We start from the raw sequence: 17,814 nt of genomic DNA on the forward strand, positions 1-17,814 counted from the left end.
AGAGCAAGGATGGCCAAGGCATATAAATAAATGGTGGGTCTGGGATTCAAATCAAGGAACTTTGATTCCAGAGCCTGTGCTCTTAAACCCTATGCCTTGTCCTAGGGGGAGGTTGATTCTAGTTTTTAATAAAAACTGCAAGCAACATAGGCATCTGTCTCTTCATACCCCTCTTCCTGGCCCCTTCCCCTGTTCATGCCGCATCACACTGGTATGCAAGTTAGCACCCAAGTACTCTAATAATTATGAAATGAAAAGAAGTTGAAGAATTTACACTATTGATACTATGTGTTAAACGGATAACTAATGAGAACCTACTGTATAGCACAGAGAACTCTACTCAGTGCTCTGTGGTGACCTAAATGAGAAGGAAATCCAAAAAAGAGGGGATATATGTATATGTGTAGCTGATTCACTTTGCTGTACAGTATAAACTAGCACAATATTGTAAAGCAACTATACTTCAATAAAAATTAAAAAGAAATGGGTTTAAAGGAAGAGGAGAAATGCAATAATTTGAGAAAATTTCTGTTTTCCAGCAATATATTTTATTACTTATTTTAAGTTTTCATTTTAAATTTTTTATTGATTTTTAATTATAAAATTAATACCTATTCATTCTAACAGTTGATGCAATATTAAATGTATAATAAAATAGGTAATAACTAGTCCTTAACCCACACCTGGTTAATGAAAGTTAACAATTTTTGTATCCTGTGTATATCTTTCCATCCCTTTCTCTATGCTCATATAACCATATACAAATAAATAGAATCTTTTCATTTTCAAAAAAAAAAAAAAAGAATTTAAGGAAAAAAGTCTGTTCCCCCAAAGGGTTAAGATGTTGGGAAACATGTAAACTGTTTAAGAGAGTATTAAAGTTTAGGACAAGTTCTGTGACTTTGCATTGTAACTCACAAAAAAGCCCAGGAAACGTGAATAGTTTATGCAGATTATGGTTTATGGCAAAACAATTAAAATAGTTGAGATGGTGCCGTCCTACCATATTTTCTGAAATATTTTGAAGTATAGGCAGGTTAGTGCTGTTTGCTTTGGATGCTGTGACCACTTTTTACAGCATCTGAGAACACTTGGGCTTACATAATAAAAATGATTACACCACGTCAGTGATGATTTTATTTTTTAATGGTGAAAGGGAAAAGTAATCATCTGAAATTTAGGGCATATATATAAAAAAAATTGGGGGCACAAAAGAACATCCCCAAATTTGCCATGATTTATATACAATATATAATTCTTAGCAAGTTAAGTGTTTAAAATACTGAATTTTCTCCATATTTCTACCACATAACTTTTTTTTTTTAAAACATCTTTGTTGGAGTATAATTGCTTTACAATGGTGTGTTAGTTTCTGCTTTATAGCAAAGTGAATCAGTTATACATATACATATGTCCCCATATCTCTTCCCTCTTGCGTCTCCCTCCCTCCCACCCTCCCTATCCCACCCCTCTAGCTGGTCACAAAGCATCGAGCTGATCTCCCTGTGCTGTGCGGCTGCTTCCCACTAGCTATGTATTTTAGACATAACTTTTTAAAGATTAAAATGTGCTCAGGACAGTACCTGGCATATCATGGGCACTCAGTAAATGTTAATTTCCTTTCCTTCCTCTTAACATCTCAGCCAAACTAGGGTTTTTGCGGGGGATTAGAGGGGAGTGGAAGGGAAAGTTGTGAACGTCAGTTGGAAATTAATCCAAGAGAGGCGTTACTTTTTGGAACACATTTGATTTTTCCAGAACAAAAATAGTCTAAAGCACCAGCCAGGTTTTGTCCTCAGGCTGAGGTAGAGATGAGGGGAAGCTGAGTAGAAAGATGGTATGAATGTTTAATTAACAGACCAAGACATTCAGTCTCTATCCAGTAAGGAAGAGATATCATAGGGTTTCTTTTTCATTCAATGTGCTTCACATTTTGAAAACTTTTTACTTTAGAAAAGTTCAAATCTAAACAGAAACAGAGGTAATAGTAGAATGAACTCCCATAAACCCTTCAATTGGTTTCAACAATTACCAATTCATAGCCAGTTTTGTTTTATCACTTCCTGTCCCTGGATTGTTTTGAAGGAAACCCAGACATCTCATTTTATTCACAAATAATCCAGTATGCACCTTTAAAAGTTGAGACCCATCAAAGATCTCAAGTAGAGAACCGATGGTCAGATCATTTAGGAAGGCTACTCTGAAAGCAGCATGGAAGTTGAGTTGCTAGGGTATGTATGCAATAATAAGATATATATGATATTTATGGTTATTTATAATGGAAATGTTTATTGAGGACCTACTACATGCTTGGCATATAGTAAACAAATTTTCCTATCTTTGAATGAAGGCTTTACAATCTAATGCACTACTGATGTTTTGGGCTGGATAACTCTTTGCTGTGGGCGTTATCCTGTGAATTGTAGGATGTTGAGGAGCACCCCTGGCCTCTACCTACTAGATGTCCTTAGCAAACCCTTCCACCAGCAGTTGTGACAACCCAAAATGTGTCTAGACATTTCCAAATGTCCCCTGAGGAGCCAAGTAGGCAAAAATCACCCCCAGTTGAGAACCGCTGATCTAGTAGAAGGATGCAGATAAGTGAATAGGCAATTGCAGTGCCTATTGATATTGAAAGAACCCAGAGAAGAGATTAATTAATTTGTTAAGAGTGCAATAAAGTTAGTAAAAAGTATATCTTCAGTGATCTGCACAAGCTTCTTTGTCTCCCCATCCTTCCTTCTGTGTCAAATACTAATAGATGTGGGTGCCTGTTAGACACCTCATTTCCCTGTGGGCCTGCCTGGTCCTGCCATGTTTAGGAGAGCTGAATTGAAAGCCTGAGGCCAGAAGCTGTGGTCAGTTACTCATGCATAAGCCCAGAAATATCCCTTTTATGAAAACCATGCCTAACAGTCTGAGGAGGGAAATTTTGGTTCTGGGGCAGACCAAAGCTTGCTCAGAGTATATGAAAAGATTTAATTCAGAATGTTGATTATAGTTTGTTCTGTGTGTAAAGAAATCTTTACTGTTAAAATTCTCTTTACAGTAATAGCTAGGATTCCTTTCTTGCAATCGTACACTGAAACCAAAAGTAAATATTGTTCTGTCCACTCTTTTCCTTTCAGCATGCCAAATCGATCATAGGGTTCTGGTGGAGATCAAACTATTTTAGTTATACTCAGGGGTTATTGGGAATTTTGGAACCCAAGTGTTAGAGGATAAAATCCTTTAACCTTGTATCTGCAGCTTGTGCTTATTATTGTTTATGCACAGAAAGCATGGAGGAACTTCGCCTCTGGGGAAATGAGCAACAACTGTTTCTGCTTAGCTCTATGAGGAGGCCCCTATTCGGGGTGGGGTAAGAGGATTAGGTCATAACGTAAATCCATTAAGAATTTTAAAACAATGTCATCTATCACACAGGCCTTACTATAAAACCTACATTCTCACATCTGATGTCTCCTTAGGGGAGAATGATGATTTGAAACCTCTTGGGGTTTTGAGTGACAGAGTTTAACCATGGGTGGTTGATTGAATGGAACTCTTCCCAGAAGTGTGTATATTTCTCGCATGATGAACGCTATAGAGACCTTTAAATGCCTTTGGACTTAGTTCAGCGTATCAAACCACTACTTCTTGAAGAATTTTGTGGTTAGATACCCCTACTTCATAGGACTCTTGAGAGTTTAAAATGAGAAAATGTAAGTGAAGGTTTTTTGTCAATTGTAGAACACTATACAAATGTACAAATGTAAGGCATCACTGTTGTTACTCTATTGCTGCCAGTAAGGCTGGTGGAGCCAAACTCCCAGGAGACAGTCTCTTATGTGCATTGTGTAGTTGGTGTGTGTTCTGCACACTGAGATAGATTTTCTTTAAAACACACAATTATTTTAATTTTCTTAGTAATTCTATTTAAATATAACTTTCGCATATATCCTGATCTTAGGGCCACTACGCTGCACAACTCCAGGGGGCATCGTTCAGTTGTAGTGGCTTTGATTCATCCCATAGCATTCCTTTCCTTAGAGCTGGACCATGATACCCCATGCTGCAAGAATGTGATCAACCAGCTAAGATGGTTAATCCCGAGAATTTACAATCCTATCTAGCTTTTTTTATTTTTATAAACATCAACTCAAATGCTGCTTCTTTTGGTCAGTTTTTCACGTTGATTTTTTTGCTTCCCTATGGATTCCAACACAAGGTGTGTGTTCCTTTATTGAATGAAAATGGAGATGAAGAGAGGTCCTAAACACATCACTTTTAAACTCTCAAGAACAGGGGCAGAGTCTGTGTGAGGACTTAACATATTTTTTCTATAAAGGGCCAAATGGTGAATATTTTCAGGTTGTGGCTTATGGAGTCCCTGCCTCGACTATTTAACTGCTGTTGCAGCGTGAAAGCAGCGGTGGACAATATATAAATGAATGAGTCTTGTTATGTTCCAATAAAACTTTATTTATGACTTTCATATAATTTTCACATCATAAAATCTTATTTTCATTTTTTTCAATGACTTAAAAATATAAAATTCATCTTTAGTTCACTTAAACAAAACTAGAGTGGTTGGCTGTTATATGCTACCCCCTGGTCTATGATATTCTCACTGTTGAGAATAGCATGTCACTATGCACAAGTACTTTCTTAATCAGTGCTTCCCCAGCTAAGGACAGAGCAACACTCACCAGTCATTTAGCTTACGGGGCAGAATCTGGAATCCTTGGTCAGCCCCTACCCTGATGCTTTCCAGCTCTGACCTTGGGCTGGTCACATGATAACAGTCTCAGGCTTCTCATTGGTAAAATAGTGATAAGAATTCTTTTTCTGCCTCCCTTACGGGGTTGGTTGAAACCTCAAATGAGATTAGGCTTTCTAGCACTTTCTGAACACAAAGGCATTGTATAGAAATGTCAAAGCATATACGCATTTTCTTATAGTCTTACTCCAAATTTCCTTTATTGCCTTTATTTTCAAAAAGTGCGTCAACATTCTAACCATCCTCCACCAAGCATTTCTGCTAAGGCCGTTCTATGCCAGGCTGAGCCCTGAGGATATACAGATGAATAAGATCTAGACTCTGGGGGTAAACAAAATTGAGAGAATTCCGATGTGATGTGGCACATTTATAACAGAAGAGGGAGGGAATGAGCAGAGGTGGGAGAGACTTGTCCTGCTGGGGTGGGCATGAACTATGAGAGAATCAGAGAAGGCCTCCCTGTGAAAATGCCAGCAAAGCAGGTCTGGGAGAGCGGGGGGTACTTGAGGGGATGGCTTGCAACTTGTGATGACATGGAGCCACATGGAGAATTGGGGGAACTTCACTACAAGGAGCCCAGCACGGGTGAGGAGCTCATGAGGAAAGGAGGCTGGAGAGAGGTGGATAGAGGGAGGCAGACCTCTCTGTGCTGTGCTAGAGAGTTTGGATTTTTTTTCCCATAAACGAAGGGAAGTCATTGAGTGTTTTAATCAGGGCAATAGCATAATCAGCTCTGAGCTCTGGAAAAGTCACTCTGGGGGCACATATGGGGGGAGAAACATTTGGGGTGGGAGCAGTAGTGGTGACAAGGAGACCAGTTAGAAAAGCTCTGTAATAATGCAGATGCGTGATGAGGAGCTGAACTATAGGATGATCGATAGTATTAGGAAGGAAGAATGAAGATGCCTTTACAACACTTGTGTACATTAAGAGACTTTTTTGAAAGTCGAATAATATTGAATACACTGGGCTTCCCTGGTGGCGCAGTGTTTGAGAGTCCGCCTGCTGATGCAAGGGACACGGGTTCGTGTCCCAGTCCGGAAAGATCCCACATGCCACGGAGTGGCTGGGCCCGTGAGCCATGGCTGCTGAGCCTGCGCGTCCGGAGCCTGTGCTCCGCAACGGGAGAGGCCACAGCAGCGAGAGGCCCGCGTATGGCCAAAAAAAAAACCAAAAAACAAATATTGAATACACTGGAGAAACACAGGATTTAAAGATATTGGATCCTTTTTTAAATAAACAGAAAGGTATACACACACACACACACACACACACACACACGCGAATTATCAGACTCAGATTCCTTAAAGGTGTTTGCCTTCAATTTTTCTTCAAATTGGAGAAACTGTACAATTGATCACTAACAAAGTACAGTGTTTAAAATTTCTGAGTAATCCATGTTATAGTCTTGATATCTAAAGAGGATAATTGACAGAGCTTTTACAGAGGAAGTATTTATTAACAAATAGAAAAGTGTCAGCCTCTGCTGAGATTTCGATGACCTTTCGCTTAGAACTTGGTTTCTCTGTAGAACGCATTGTGATTTATGTTTTTGTTTCAGAAACAGGTCCAAGCATTAAGAAACCGATTCCAGTTTCTCCACGTAAGTCTTTATGCAACTGTTTCGAAATAAAGCCTCCTGGGCTTTTATAAGAATGAGTTGGTTATGGAACATTTGCCAAACTTTGAGTTTTGATAAGAAGACTTCTGCTCTCATTCTCCCTCACCCCATTTTTCTCGAACTTTCTTTTTTCCCTTCCCCTGTCATTCCTTCATTCTCCTTTCTTTTTTCCTCTCTACCTTTGCCATTTTAAAATATGAATTTGTTAACCCATTGGTGTGTATCACCTTAATGCGAATGTAGTAACTTTCTTAGTTTTAGAGAAGTTCATCGTCTGCATACTTATATCGATTGTGATCTGAAAGCATTAACATACAGCTATGGGAGGGGTTTGCTTTATGTATCATCAGCAGTATCTACCTGCTCAGAGAAGTAGTGATAAAGGAACTAGCTGCTATACCATTAAGACAATCACTAGTCCAAGGGGTGTTGAGAAGGCTTATAAGACAAAAAGGGAGAGAGACCAACTGCTGCAAAATGATGCGTTGGAAATTATCTGGGCCAATTTCATTGCTTTATACAGAAGAAAACTCTGACCCAGAAGTATTTAAGTGACTTCCCCATGGTTATAATTGTCACTGAGGCAGGACAAGAGCCTGGGCTTTCTGGGTGTGCACCCAGAGCTCTTCTAGATAATGTTGCCTTGTGAGGAGAGTCTATACTTTTTTCCTCTTTAAGACTTTCCAGGTTAGTCTCCATGGCTGACCCCATCACATACATGTAAAAATCAGTCTGGAGAGTTCCTTTATGCTAAGTACTTTATAAACCATTCTATTAAGTGTATTATTTTAACAATATCATGGAATAGTATCATGAACCCAGAAAGAGATGCATATGGACACATTCTCTGGTTCTCACCTAGTCTGATTCTCATAAATGACACCTTCATCTTTAGAATTTTAGAATATTTTCATTAAAAACTTTTACTCATGCCCCACTTTTGCATCTGTAGGCATGAAAAGACAAGTCATCTTTTTTTTTGCGGTACGTGGGCCTCTCACTGTTGTGGCCTCTCCCGTTGAGGAGCACAGGCTCCGGACGCGCAGACTCGGCGGCCATGGCTCACAGGCCTAGCCGCTCCGCAGCATGTGGGATCTTCCCGTACCGGGGCACGAACCCATGTCCCCTGCATCGGCAGCCGAACTCTCAACCACTGCGCCACCAGGGAAGCCCAAGCCAAGTCATCTTTTAATATCTGTCCTACAGACTAAATTAGGTTGATGGCGGCTTGGTTCGTCTTAACCTCCATAGCGTTCTTCCCACTTCTTACTCCTCCTAGGGGATCCCCAGCCCCTTTGCAAACTCCTTTTGTTTACCCCCTGCCTTCAGCAGGTGAGGTAGTGCTGTCCCATTTTTTAGAAGTTAAATGAACACCATAGGGCCCATGGCTAGAAGAGTAGGGACCAGGACTTGGGAATTTGGATCCTTCAGAATCTTCTCTACCACATTATACTTTTCCTGAGCCCTTTCAAGTGCTGGGGCTGCTCAAGGGTCACCTTTGTCTACCCCTGTATCTTCTACCCTGAAGTTATTGAATTTACATAGAGATCAGCTGGAGTCACTTCTGACTGGAGAGGAGCATAGAAACAGTATTGAAATAATGGGGAGATCCTGTACCTTCAATTTATAGTAAAAAAAGAAAAAGCGAGAGACTAGAAATTTTATTCCACTAAAAACCTCTCTCCCTTGGAAACTGATTTTTACTTTTTGTAAGTGATCCAAAGAAGGTAGTTCTCTTAAATGAAAGGAAGTGTTCTATTTCTGTGGCCTAGAGTTAATTTCAAATATAAAAATCTTTGCCAAATTGAGGAACAATTGGTTCTATTTATATGTTTTGCTGACCATAAAATTGACATCACTCCCCACTGAGGAGTATTTCCGTTCACCTTATAGAAAGATCATGGTTGGAAAAGTGTTAAAAAGTAAGTTGTGTTAAATGACACAATAGGTAATTGTTGAGATGGAGGGTTTAATGTGAGGAGGTCAGTGAGATTTTATAATCCATAGGAATAGTTTATCCTTATTGTATGTTTTCTCCTTCTCACCACCTTTCTTCCTGTTATCTTTCATACTTTTAAATGTTCATGAAGGTATGTTTGTAAAGTGTTTGGAGTGTGTTTTTTATGTAGTGTCTTGTTGTTTTTTGTGTAGTGTTTCAGTGTTCAGTGAATAAGAAGCCATGAGTCAGATTTTGATAGTTCACCTTATTTTCCCAAGCATCTTAACCTTTGACTTTTCAAGCCACTTTACCATTCAAATAGTAGGTCTTCAGATTGAGACAATGAACCATAGACCTAAGGTTTTACAGAGTTGACAAATCTGATTTTTTTTAGTAAGTTTGTTGCTCAAAATAAATTGCAAACTGGGGGTATCTTGGAAATCTGAAATTTTCGTTTTTCTGTTGAGAAAATATTTGCAAGTTACACATACAGTGTATTTTGTTGGAATCTGCTTTTTATCCTCAGATTTTATTAGCTGGTGCTCAGCCTTTCTGACAATACTTGTGAAACAATATAAAATTGCAGCATGTGATGCAGAGTCACTCAACGTATGCATTGGTTTCTCTTCATTATAGCGATATTCCATGGTCTGGACACCCTAACGGTGATGGGCATTGCGTTCGCAGCATTTGTGATTGGAGCACTGCTGACAGGGGCCTTATGGTACATCTATTCTCACACAGGTTAGTGTGACTGTTGCATATCAGTTGGTGCACATTCCATGTGCCTGGCACACTATAGACACTCAGTGTTTCATTGCATGGATGAATGGATGAAATAATGAATGAAAGACAGAGAAAGTTCATTCCCACCATTTTCACATTTACGTATTGGCATGAATTGGGTTTTGCAAAAATATAATTTGCTTTAAGCAAATCTCTAAATTCCTTTTAGAAAAGGAATGTTTAAACTATTTATGTTAATTACATTTGAGATGTTGCTGAAGTCTAGCTGCTAATAAAGCTATTTTGTGGTTAGCGTTTAATTAAAGAAAGATAATGCAGACAAACTGGAAACATAAAACATTCCCCCAAAGCTAAAAACTCAGAATAAACATATAAATGGGCAGGAAGTAAAAAAGGAAGCCAAGGTGCTGAGCACTGTCCACCAGAGGCCCTAATCAATGGCATAAACCAGAATTTCTCAACCTTTTTTAAATCCATACCATGTCTTTTTTGATAAACATAGAATTCTCATGTCTTGCTTGAAAATTATTTAAATTTTCAAAATATATTTTCATGAATTGTAAACAGATAAAAATGGTTGAAACAAAGCAGTTTGTTTTCAAGTTATGCTCTTCCACCCCTAAAAATTCTCATGTGCCTTTCTTCTTGCCCCTTACCCCCAGTCCCAAGGTTGAAACATTCTGGCCTGAACAGAGAACCTGTTCTGACTCCAAGACAGAATGCAGGCCAGGCTCAGAGAGTCTGTCGGGCAAGGGGAAGGAACAAATGGACTGCCCTTCTATTGCTTCTTTCTTAGGTTCCTTGCAAATATGGAAAGGAAAGACATGCATTTTGAGGCGTGTCTAGGAAGCTAGTTGGTATTGTCTGTTCTTGGATGCTTGTTTACGCTGTGAGGCTAGGTAAGCTGCTGGATTGATCATTCAGGTGAGACAGGCACAGACTTTCTGTTTAGAATTTCATTAATTCTCCATTGAACCAACACATGCCACGATCTTTGGCCTTACCTTGGGCCATCCAACTAGCCAGGCTGAAACGATGACTGCTTTATAGGGAAGAGAAGCATGGAAGGGCGTTTTGAGAAGTCACATCTTAATCTTCATCAGAATCTTCCCTTCAAATACTGCATTCTCTGACTGACTTACTTTAAATTATGGCAGAAGGAGAAGAATGAACCCTATGTGCCTAGCATGGGAAAGTCACACAGTCAAAAACAAAAGTTTAGGAGTTTAACAGTAGGCTTTGAGTCCACAGATTCCTCGTCAGCATCCTTTGAGTGAAGCCAGTTACCCTTAGACAGCACAGGTTTGAACTGTGAGGGTTCACTTATACGCGGATAGTTTTCAATAATAAATACTACAGCACTACACGGTCTGCGATTGGTTGAATCCACGGATGCAGAGGACCTGCGGATGCGGAGGGCTGACTATAAGTTACATGCAGATTAACCTCTGCGTTGTTCAAGGGTCAAGTGTATATTTCACGTGAGAGAAAGGAAATAAGTCTCTTAAGTTTAAGGCTCTGAGGATATATGAACATCTGTGAATCAGTTTAGGAATGTTCTTCATGAACAGCGTATACAAGCACTGGAAGGCACAGCGTTTAGCAGAGGAGCATCTTAGAGTTAATAATTTTGTCACAGGAGTACTGACACATTCACATCTCAGACTCACAGTTCTTTGCAACTTTCCCCAATCCTGCATGGCTGTAAGGTTTAGGGCTGTTGGGCAGCTTATGCTGTATATATTAGGAATGAACTTGAAAGTATGCCTAGAAGACTCTGTAGCCCTGAGAATTTCTACGGGGTAGTCACCCATAGACGCTTACCACGTACCTGCTGAGCCATGACTGGCCTTGGTCATAGATTTGTAAGTAGATTCAAAAACAAAAACAAAACACAAAGGCCTTCCTGTGATGATTTCCAGCAAAATAAATTATGCTGATTTGGAAGCTGAAAGGTTTATAGACACTGTCATTTGGGTTCTAAACCTGTTAGCATCACATATGATACAGCTTCAAATGACTTTTTAAAAATTAATTAATTAATTAATTTAGGCTGTGCCAGGTCTTCGTTGCAGCATGCGGGATCTTTTTAGTTGCGGCATGTGGACTCCCAGCTGTGGCACGCATGCGGGATCCAGCTCCCTGACCAGGGATCGAACCCGGATCCCCTGCATTGGGAGCGTGGAGTCTTACCCACTGGACCACCAGGGGAGTCCCCAAATGACTTTTTATTAAAAGCTATAGCCTATGGTTCATTTTAAAGATTGCTCATAAGGAATACCAGTGTCATGCAAGGAAGAAAAAGGCTCACTTTAGGACCAAATGGTAGTTTCCTATCCAGAACCCCCTCAGTTTCTTACCTGGGTCAGCTAGCAGCAAGTTTAGATAAAAAGAGAAGGTCATAATGCAGTGGCCAATGGGAAGAGGTGTCTATACAAACACTGACTCAGTCCATTCAGTTTCCACAATAATCTAAGCTGTGGAACTCAGACCTTATATGGTATATTTGGGGGTTCAGGCAGCATCTGCCTCTATGGCTAAAATGATCCATAATTTAGACAACTTCCTGTTGTGCTGTCCATTCCTTCTGCAGCACAGAGTGCAGAACCAAGTCACAGGTTTCAATTGTGGAGATCTACTTACACACCTGGAATGTGTGTTAGTCCAAAAAAGCTGGGTCCCTGCTTTATCATATGACAACTTTGGGCACAATAAGGGATACTTCCTTAGGGCTATATTCACTCTGTTTGGAAAACTCCATTTCTAATATTTACATTCTCCACTAAGATGGTGCAGAGAGGAGGGGCAGTCAGGGTGGAAATGGTGCTGGAATGGAGCCATAGAATCTTCATACTCCTGGGAACCTAGCTAGGTCATGGTCCCTAACCTGACTCATGAAGATCCCAAAAGTCATGTGCAATATTATATCATTAATTTTTTGAGGAGAGGAGCAAAAGCATTTACTTTTAATTTTTAGTAAAACTTTTAAGCTTTATCACAACATGCACATAGTTTAAAGGCTGAAATAGTTCCGTAAGTTCTGTAAATAGTTCTTGTTATGAAAAACATGAGCCCCCTACTGCCCCACTCCCTTTTCTGTCTCCTCAGAGCACCATTTTTGACTCTTAGCTGATTCTCTTGGACATCAATCCATATCTCTAAATAACATGAATATGTTGCCACTTCTTGACAAAAATTTTAGGTCTTTTCTGTCGACCTCTTACTATGGAAAATGAAAATTTAGTTCTCTTTCAGCCCTGTGTCCCAATTATATATTCATGCCTTTCTTGTCCCCCTTGTCCCCACCATCCTCCAAATAGAATTATACTGACATTTTGGTTAGGTCAGAATTAATGTTTGCGTTATTATGACAGCCTAAATACTAACCACACTTTAGCCATGTAGTATAATAGTGTTGCTTCTCCTGCATGACTTCTAATTTTCCCTAGAATTAATAATTGTCTCTCTCTCCACCCCCACATTACCTTGGTTTTGTATATAATTATCACTAATTCATCAGTTGGCTCTGCCAGTTGTCTCAATCTCCTCTTACACTTACACATTCAGACATCAGATATTCTACTGATTCATTTTCCTCAGTACTTTTGAGTTGTGGATGTCCTGTGTCATGGATCTTGTCTTCCCCCTTCTTGGTTTAAAGGGAACATAAGAGGTAAATGTTTTCTGCACCATGCATGTCTGCAGATATCCTCATTTTATACAAACACTTGGTAGATAGTTTGGCAAGGTATAGAATTTTAGGTTACAACTTTCTTCAGAATTTTGAAAGCACTCCTCATTGAGTTTTACCTCTGAAGATTGCTTTGGGGAAATGCAAAGCCATTCAGATTCCTGAGCTGTTTTTTCTCTCTGGAAGAAATTTTACAATAATCGTGCTTGATGTAGGTATATTTTCATTCATTATGCTGGGCATTAATTGAGCCCTTTCAGTCTAGAAACTATGTCCTTCATTGTTGAGATTTTTTAGAATTATTTATTTTTTCTTGCCCCTGTTTTTTTTGTTCTCTCATTCTAGAAATAATTTTATTTGAAAGTTGAACTTCTTGAATCATGCTCTAATTTTTCTTTTCTGTTTTCCATCTTTTTCCTTTCTTTATTTTCTAGGAGATTTCTTCATCTTTATCTTTCGGTTTCTTATTGCATTTTTAATACTGCCTTCACATTTGTTAATTCCAAGAAGTATTTCCTATGAATTAAAAAAATATATCCTACTCTTATGGGTGCAATGTCTTATCTGTCTGAGAATATTAATATAGAGTTATTTAAGAATAGGGAAGTTCTGAGCTTGTGGATAGAACATACTGATTTTGAACTTCCCTTAGGGTGATCTGGCTAAGCCTTTTACTGAGGAACTCCTGGTATCTCATCTTTGGATCTTTCCTCTTGAGCTTATCAGGTTTTCAATGAAACAGGTTTTCCTGTTTCCTTCCTGGAGGTTGTAGTTCTGGCTGTCAGCATTCTGGGGGTCACAACATTCAACATGTAGACATTAATTTAATTCTCCTGTGTAATTGTGGTTCTCTACCCTCAATTGTGCTGGTGTTGGTCATTCCCGGAACCCTAGTTTCATCCTCTTTAGAGAGTAAACTTGTTGTCTTCCTCCCAGATGAGGAAGGGCAGGGTCCCAGCACCATGGAGTAAAGAAGGGGATTTAGAGAAATGTTATTGCTTCTCAAGCAGAAGTTTAGCCAACCCAACTTCTTACAGCCCCATGTTCACCCTCTTGTCTAGGGGTACCTGATGCCACCATTTCCTGAGTTTTTGAGGAGTTCTGTGTTCCTACTTGGCTGTTTCTCAGCTTTTCCTACTGGTGGCTTAGCTTCCACCTAAGTCTTGACTTGAATCTGCTAAGTCAGTTACTACTCACTCATTTCCTCATTAGCTTCCAGTATTTTATTGCTATTGTCTCCACTCCTGTTTTCTTTCTTCTTCTTGTAGGTTTTCTTTCTTCTTATAGGTTTATACCTTTTAAAAATCTGTAAATTGTCATTTGGGTAAGGTTTTTCCTCTAAGCCTATGACTTGCAGTTTTGTACCAATTAATATCTTGATTCTTGATATTTGAATTTCATAAGCTCCCTCCTGTGAGAAGAGTAAACTAGACTACCTTTAGTTTAGGGACGTTTTCAATCCCTTTTCATCAGTTTCAAAAATTACCACTCCCCATTCTCCAAAAAAAAAAGACCTACCTTTTGCGGGCAAAACTGTAGGAGGGGGTGGTTTAGATGTTGTTATAATTTATCTTTACTTTAACTTGCCTTTGTGGTCCCTGAACCGGATGCACTCAAAGTTTGATGATAATAAGAAGAGGAAGAAGAGAAAGAAGAGGGGAAAAGTGGGAGGGAGGCCACCTTCTATGTGTATCTGTACCACCTTAAGTATGAGCTATTGTCAGAAATTGGACTTGAAGCACTAGTTTGTTCAACTGCTAATCTTGTTACCTGAGCCAAGAATATGAACCATGTTTCTCTTTAGTAAACATAGAGATGATCTGTACTTCACAGGGTTATGAAGGTGAGAGTATTTAAACAAATGCAAGTGAAAAGTTTTCTGAACTCCAAAGTCCTCCAAAAAATGTAAGGTTGCTCATATGTGCAGGCAGAAAAAAATCTAAGTGTGGAAGGAACACTGTGTTTCACAGAACAAAGTAAAATGCTGAGGTGTTGAATTAGATGTGCCTGTCCCAATCCCTCGGGCTTCTGTTCAACGATCCTGAGTTGAACACACTGTATGTTCTTAAAGCAGAAGTCAAGCACAAACCCAGGTCCACCTGAGTCAGGTAATTAGGATGCTCCTTTTAATTAGGAACATCTCTAGAGGCTTCAAATGCTTTCAGACATCTGAAGTTTCTCCAAGCTCCCCAGTTTAGTCCAGGTGAAGAAAGAAACAGCAAGAAGATCAGCTAAAGTGGGACTAAGTAGGAGACAAGAGACTAACTCCCAGGGATCAGAAAGATGCAGGTGGGACAGATGGGAACCCTGGTATGCCTGGAGAGAGGGCAGGATCCACTCTTTTCACCCAAGTGCTCAGGTTAAGTTAAAGGAAGATGCCTACAGAAAACCAAAGTGCAGGTGCGAACAGGTTGGCCATATTGCGGGAATATAGAAAGAAAGTGGGAGGCAGGACATTTTGAAAGATTTTACTTCCTGCCTTGGAACCTTTCTCCATAACTTATAACAACATCTAATTCACCCCTCCTGCAGAGTTTTGGCTACAACAGGAAAGTCCTGTAGCTTGAAAAGTGAGGAGGGACAATTTTTGAAAATGATGAATAGTGACTGAAAGCTTCTCTAAACTAAAGGTGGTCTAGTTCACTCTCCTTATTGGAGTGAGCTTGTGAAATAATTATAATTAGGATATCAAGAGACAATAATTGGTACAAAATTACAACCAACACATAGGCCTTGAGGAAAATATCTTTGTTTTCTCTGCAGCATCAAGTAATATTAGGTCTAAGTCACCCCCAGGCATATGGTTTTCAATCCAATGCTTAAATATCTCTCAAGAAAGAAATTCCATAAATTCCCGCTATAACTAACCAATCCTCATAATCAGCAAGTTCCCTGCTATGTGACCTAAATCTCTGTCACTGCCATTTAAACTCATTTCCTCATGTACTGCTCTCCAGGGAGCAGTACACCTGTCTGCTCCCCTTTGTAATAATCCTCTGTGGGCAATATTTGCAAACTGTCTGCTTTGGGCTAAATAATTGAGATTCCTCTCACCTTTCTTTAAAATTCTTCTGTTGTTGTTTCCCCGTAGAGCTTCTCCATGTTATTCACATCTTTAGATTAAGTTTCTTCCCCAGGACGTGCCATGGTGAAAGATTTAAGAGATAAGAATCCAGTTGTAAAGTAGGCTGCCAAAGAGGTGGCAGGAAATCGGATCTGGACAGCTCCATGCCAAGCTAAAGAAAGGAAATAGGTTATCCCTTAAAATATGTGGGTTTTTTTTTTTTTTGCGGTACGCGGGCCTCTCACTGTCGTGGCCTCTCCCGTTGCGGAGCACAGGCTCCGGACACGCAGGCCCAGCGGCCATGGCTCACGGGCCCAGCCGCTCTGTGGCATGTGGGATCTTCCCGGACCGGGGCACGAACCCGCGTCCCCTGCATGGGCAGGCGGACTTTCAACCACTGCGCCACCAGGGAAGCCCTATGTGGGTTTTTTTTTTTTTTTTTTTTTCTTAAAAGCATCTCTGGCAATATCTAAGCTCAGCCACAGGCTAATATGTGAGCCGGGTGGAATGGAAGGCAGCCATGCTCACCATTATACCACCAACTCACACTGAGCCGGGTGGAATGAATCCTTGTCCTAACACACCTTCCTCCTGAGTATCCTGTGTGCCAGATGCCTCTTTCCCCTACTCACTCTCCTTCTCAAATATCTCTTCCTCGGTGGTTTCAGATTTTAGGAGCAAAGCATGAAGACTGAACACATTTCTTCTGATGGCCAAGTTTGATATTTATGAGCAGGGAGCCTTCCTTGAACTTGCATTCTCTAAGTGCGCCTGCTCTGCATAGCCCTGCAGTCCTCCCTGACCATCCATCTTCTCCAGAACTAGGCCAGTTGTATTTGTCACCCAAGGGATATTTTAGAGAAACTCAGTGCTCCAAGAAATCAGAGGTCACTGTGATAGAGAGCAGAAAACCAAAGAACCCATCTTAGAAAACCTAAGGGACTCTGCTGGCTTTTTAAGCAGAAACATCTGCACATTAAACTTCCTTTCTCATGGTGAATTTTTCTGTGGTGCCACTTGCATCTGACAATGAGAAAACTTTTCTTGATTTCTCCAAAGGTAAAAGTTTTTCCAAAGGTAAAAGTTTTTAACAACTTGGTTATACTGAGAAATCTCACGTCTCACATGTGAAAATAGACACAGAGCTAGAAGGGATAGTCTAAAGAAGCTGTTTTCAACATTTCCAAAAGGTACTCCTTGGCACACTGTTTTCTCAAAGCCAGCAGATTATTAGGTTAAGTTGACTTGTCCACCCTGGTGAAATGTAGCCTGTAGTCTTGAGTATAGGGGACTTCTTTGTTTTGTTTTGCTTGGGGTTTCATTTTGGACGGTGTTTTGTATTAGCAGCGCAAGAGTTTCCAAAACTCTGGAAGTTGAAAGACCTTTTTAATGGGCAATGATTAAAATAAACTGACATGACAACAAATTATATTTGGCAAATAAACATCGGAAAGCAAATATTCAGACTTCCTGGGCAGGGAGTAGTACCGGCACTTTTCCTGAATGTGAATAATCAAGCACATGTCACATTTGGGATGAGACAAACCTGTTCACTGTCAATAGAACAGCCAAAGCCATCTTGCTTTAGCTGCTATCAGGCTGAACGAACGAAACCCAGGTGAGCCAAAACAGGGAGGTGGGGTATATTGACTTACCGCCTGCTTTTCTGACGGATCCTTTATTGAAATGGGGAAAAGATATTTTTAAAATGTGCTTCACATACAGCCACTTTAGTCCTGCTAATTGATAACCTGAGAATCCAGCTGGGTATGTTTCAACATGTGGGTTGTAAGGGGGCTGAATTTTTAAAGTATATCACGAGTTGTTCTAGTCTCTGGAGGATTTGGGGTTTTTTGGGGGTGGGAGGGGGTAGACATAATTCAGAATAGCTAACAGATTTAATTTCCTTTTAGAAATAAAGTTCCCACTCTGGGGAAAGTGGATTTCTGGCAGAAAGTCACTGTCATTGAGGCAAACTTCCCCACCTTTA

The 17,814-nt window shown here is 40.0% G+C and overlaps 1 protein-coding gene across 4 annotated transcripts in view; it reads left to right on the top strand.

The window, feature by feature from the left end:
- Positions 1-17,814, top strand: part of TGFBR3 (transforming growth factor beta receptor 3) — a 204,870-nt gene that overhangs the window by 182,033 nt on the left and 5,023 nt on the right. For 2 of the 4 annotated variants that reach the window (XM_030868645.3, XM_030868646.3), the window contains exons 15-16: positions 6,324-6,365; positions 8,959-9,066. In XM_030868645.3, coding sequence (XP_030724505.1) covers positions 6,324-6,365; positions 8,959-9,066 — 150 coding nt within the window. The remainder of the gene's footprint in view (positions 1-6,323; positions 6,366-8,958; positions 9,067-17,814) is intronic. The other 2 variants (XM_060302886.2, XM_030868647.3) reach the window with 1 other exon arrangement.

The sequence above is a fragment of the Globicephala melas genome, chromosome 1 (assembly GCF_963455315.2).
Source record: "Globicephala melas chromosome 1, mGloMel1.2, whole genome shotgun sequence".
In the NCBI taxonomy this organism is placed as follows: Eukaryota; Metazoa; Chordata; class Mammalia; order Artiodactyla; family Delphinidae; genus Globicephala; species Globicephala melas.